The 4137-nt window shown below is 50.1% G+C and overlaps 1 protein-coding gene across 1 annotated transcript; it reads right to left on the bottom strand.

Moving 5' to 3' along the window:
* Nucleotides 1–390: 390 nt before the first annotated feature.
* PI3 (peptidase inhibitor 3) lies at nucleotides 391–2191 on the bottom strand. The gene is made up of 3 exons (XM_002917373.4): nucleotides 2064–2191; nucleotides 796–1041; nucleotides 391–563 (listed from the first exon to the last, which is right to left on the bottom strand). The coding sequence occupies exons 1-2, from the start codon at nucleotides 2182–2184 to the stop codon at nucleotides 797–799; spliced, it is 366 nt and encodes a 121-aa protein (XP_002917419.2). The 5' UTR covers nucleotides 2185–2191; the 3' UTR covers nucleotides 391–563; nucleotide 796.
* Nucleotides 2192–4137: the final 1946 nt, after the last annotated feature.

Below are 4137 nucleotides of genomic sequence, written 5' to 3' on the forward strand. Positions count from 1 at the left end.
TCCCCGCTTCTTTCTATGGCCTCTTGGGAGGATGTGGCTCCCTGGGGAACATGAAAGGAAAGGCGGGAAGGGAGCTACAGGTTTAGCCACTAGGGTTGGTTGGTCACGCAGGTTGTGGGGTCGGATGGGAGAGGAAAGAAACTGTCTGCGGTTTGTGCCACGTTTGGTTTTTTTATTTCCCTGGTCTTCAGCCAAAGGCAAAATTCCCTAGTGAAATGCAGACTCTGGGTCTGGGCTCGATTAGTGGATTTCTAGTAGTAAGCCCTAGGAATGGGCCTCTGGTCTCTGCCCCTGCTTTCCTTTACACCCCACCGGGGAGAGGGGTCCCAGCTCTTCACCCATCTCCCCGGGGCTCTCGGGAGCACAGACGTCATGGGCGCCAGAAGCAAATGGAGCAGAAAGTGGTCTTTTATTGCAAAGTCAGTAAGAGAAGCAGCCAAGCCCAGACTTGGGCATCCTGAGCGAGAGGTGGAATGTCCACGGCGGGAGAGGGCTGGGGGACAGGGGCTGGGACCGGCAGCCCTGGGGACTTCGCAGGTACAGCAAGGACAGGCTCCACTTGGCTGGGAGAAAAGAGAATCGAAGAGGTGACTCAGCAGCTCAAAGCACTCAGAGGCCGTGGGGGGCAGAGTCACGTCCGCGTGGCAGCCCCCTCAGGACTCGGTCGCGGGCCGGCTCTGAGACCCTCGGTCTCTTAGTAGCCTCCCCGCAGCCTGTCTCTCTCACCCAGCCGGGGTCATTCCCCACTGCTCAGCCTTCTCTGTGCCCTCAGGGTCCCCTCTTCCTGGGTCTCACCTCACTGGGGATCCAAGCAGGCCAGCCCACAGGCGCCCTTACAGCACTTCTTGGCCCCCGGGCACTGGGTGTCTCTCAGACAGCGGTTCGGGGGGTTTAGCATGGCACACTGGATCAGAATGCGGGGGCAGGCGCCAGGCTTCGTGGACACGGGGCCTTTGGCTTTGACTGGATCTTGACCTCTCACCAGACCTTGTCCTTTGACCGGAACACGACCTTTGTCAGCGCCTTGCCCTTTAGGAGGAGCTGTTGAAAGAACAAATGTCGCCACATGTAGACCCCATGCGCCTGCTTCATTCTCTAGTCTTTCCTCCCTGTCCAGCCACTGCTCACTGTGGTGGTTCCCAAACCACAGCCTGATGTGGGGCAGGGTCCTCTGGGCTAGCTGGGGTGTGTGCTCCAGGACGGCTGTGCCCTGGGCTTTGGGGACAGGGTCCACAGGACCACGGTTCCTTTGGGTGTCCATTTCTTCGCCCTGTCCACCCCCGCCCTCCATGACAAGTCCCCTCAGGAGGAGAGGCCACACTGGGGTGACATCCAGACATGAGAAGGACACACAGTGTTCCTGAGGGAGGGGGAAGAGCCTGAGACACACACCAGGAGACCCGAGCTCCTTCCTGGCTCTGGAGATTGTCTGGACAATCAGTGTCCTCCTTTGTCAAAGGGAGGGGGTCTTCAAACTACATGACTTCGGAGGTCTTGTTGGTGTGTAACCTCCTTTTAGAAGCTGATCACCCAGGTGCCTTCAAGGGGCAGACCGGCAGGGGCCAGACCCCACACCCAGGCCCAGAATCCTGGGGCTCCTCACTTCACCGCACGTACTGCCCAGGTATCCACACCTGAGGCCACGACCATGTCGCAACACTCCTTCCAGCAATAGTCCTGATACCTCAGTCCTGGTGGAGAGCATGTCGATTCTACCGGACAACTTTCCGCTCTCTCTGGACACGGTGGAAGCAGCCACAGACCAAAGTGTGAGATCCATGGACGCCTGGGTGGCTTGGTCGGTTAAACGACTGCCTTCAGCTCAGGTCATGATCCCGGGGTCCCAGGGTGGAGCCCCACATCGGGCTCCCTGCTCAGCGGGGAGTCTGCTTCTCCCTCTGCCCCTCCCCCTTCTCATGCTCGCTCGCTCTCATGCTCACTCACTCAAATAAATAAATAAAAATTTAAAAAAAATACAGTGTGAGATCCAGCCCTGCCTGCTGCCCCAGGATGCTCCCTGCCAGCGCCCAACCCAGCCTCACCCAGGCCACTTGTCTACTCACCTCTGGTGACAGCTGCCTGGGCCGCCAGAATCCCCAGGATAAGGAACACCGCCAGGACCAAGAAGCTGCTGGGTCTCATGTTGTCAGGAAGATGTGTGGCTAAGAGCTGAAGCTGACCCATTTTATGCAGCCCAGCGTGGCCTGGCGCCAGGGGGGCGGGTTTTCTATGGGACAAGACCTACATTTCCTAATTCTACCAGGAAGGATCCACCCCTACCCTGGAAGGCACTTTGGGGCTTTCCCCAAATATCGTTCACAGAGAGAAAGGGCAGACACCGTGTTACATCACTTCTGATAGCCCCAAGGGCTGTCCCACTTTCTCACAGAGAAGCAGGGCTGACTGGTGGGTCCAGTGTTCTGATTTCAAAGCCGAGGAGTTCCCCCATTACGCCCTGTGCCTACAGGCCCACCCAGACCTGCCCTAACAGTTCACCCCTCCCACATCAAGTTGGGCTTTGCTTTCATGCCCTTCTGGTCCTGAAGAAAACTCTAAAAGGCAAATTTGCCTTGAAAATCTAATGACACATCACTACACTTTGTCATCTCATGCGTTGTCTCTGAGATGCACCACAGAAGTAATGGGGAAGGGGGGATTCTAGATCTTACATAGTAACGCTAATTAAGATAATGCTGGGTGAAAAAGTCAAGTCTCAAAAGAAAATATTTTGACTTACAGGCTTGTGGATAAGCCTCAAAACTAGGGAACACTAATAGATTATCTAGGCATACTTACATATGTGGTATAACTCATTTACACAGGGGTGGATGAAAATGAGAAAGTTATCAACATGAAATCTCGGATAAGGGTTAACTCTGGAAGGGAGGCAAGAAACGTTTTGGATGGGTGAGAAGGACTTGGGTTGGTTTAAGTTTTTGGTTCTTGGTAACGTTCTAGTACTTGGGTTGATTGGTGATTTCCCTTGGGTGTGTGTGTGTGTGTGTGTGTGTGTGTGTGTGTGTATCCAAGGCTGCAGGGTAAATCATTTATGGATTACCTTCACTTTCCATAAACCCACACTGCTGCACCTTCACTTTCCATAAACCCGCACTGCTGCTCTCTTGGGCGGTTTTCTGTCTTTCACTATCACAAATGACACCCCACGTGGCATTTTGCATTAACTTGTAAGCTAGAATCCCAGAAGTAGGTTTGCTGGTACAAAATTAAACACATTTGAAATTTTTTTCCAGCTTATTATGGTATGATTGACAAATGAATTCTATATATATTTAATATGTACAAAGAGACATTTTACTATACATGCTCGTTATGAAAAGATGGCCCCAATTAAGCTAATGAACATATCCATCAACCCATATAGTTACCATCTTTCAAATGCTTTTGAAATTTTTCTACCCTTGTCTTGTATCCCTTGATGGAGGTTGTACCATTTTGTACCCGCACTGGCAGCGGATGAAACCACCTGTATGCATTCAGGCTCTGGCACAGACAGTGTGTCTAATTTGGGATTTTTTTTTATCAATCTGATAGGTGAGAAATCATGCCTCACTGATGTTTTTAGTGAGCATTTCTCTCATTGTCATTTTTGCATATTTTAGAAGCCGCTTACATTTCTTTTTCTGAAAGCTTCTTTTCCTTTGCTCACTTTTTAATAGATTCATCAGCCTTTTTTCTTCTTAATTTTTAAGCACCCTTTATATATTATGGAGAAAGGTCCTTTGTGGTATGGTCTGCAAATAAAAAATTTAACGTCATTCGAAGAGCTGCTCAGAACAGCTCGGGGTGGCCTCCTTTCCTCATCTTACTGGACATTACCTCCTATGGTTTGGATACTTTGCACACAGTGAGAGCATGTTTTTAATATGGTCCTCGTAAACAAATCTGGCTATGGTTATATTAAGAAGGCTGCACATCGTATTAATACAGGTTCACTGAAGAGTTGATGGGGAGGATAGAAGTTATGAAGACAGAAGGAGAAAAAAGGTAAATTAAAAGAAACAAAAAAGTATTGCTTCACCAAAAAACTTACCATGTCTGATGTGATCCTATTATATTTATAAGTATATTAGAAAAAGAATGAATATTGCTAGATCTCTGTGTACTGAATTCTAGCAA

This window comes from Ailuropoda melanoleuca, chromosome 13 (assembly GCF_002007445.2).
Source record: "Ailuropoda melanoleuca isolate Jingjing chromosome 13, ASM200744v2, whole genome shotgun sequence".
Lineage (NCBI taxonomy): Eukaryota > Metazoa > Chordata > Mammalia > Carnivora > Ursidae > Ailuropoda > Ailuropoda melanoleuca.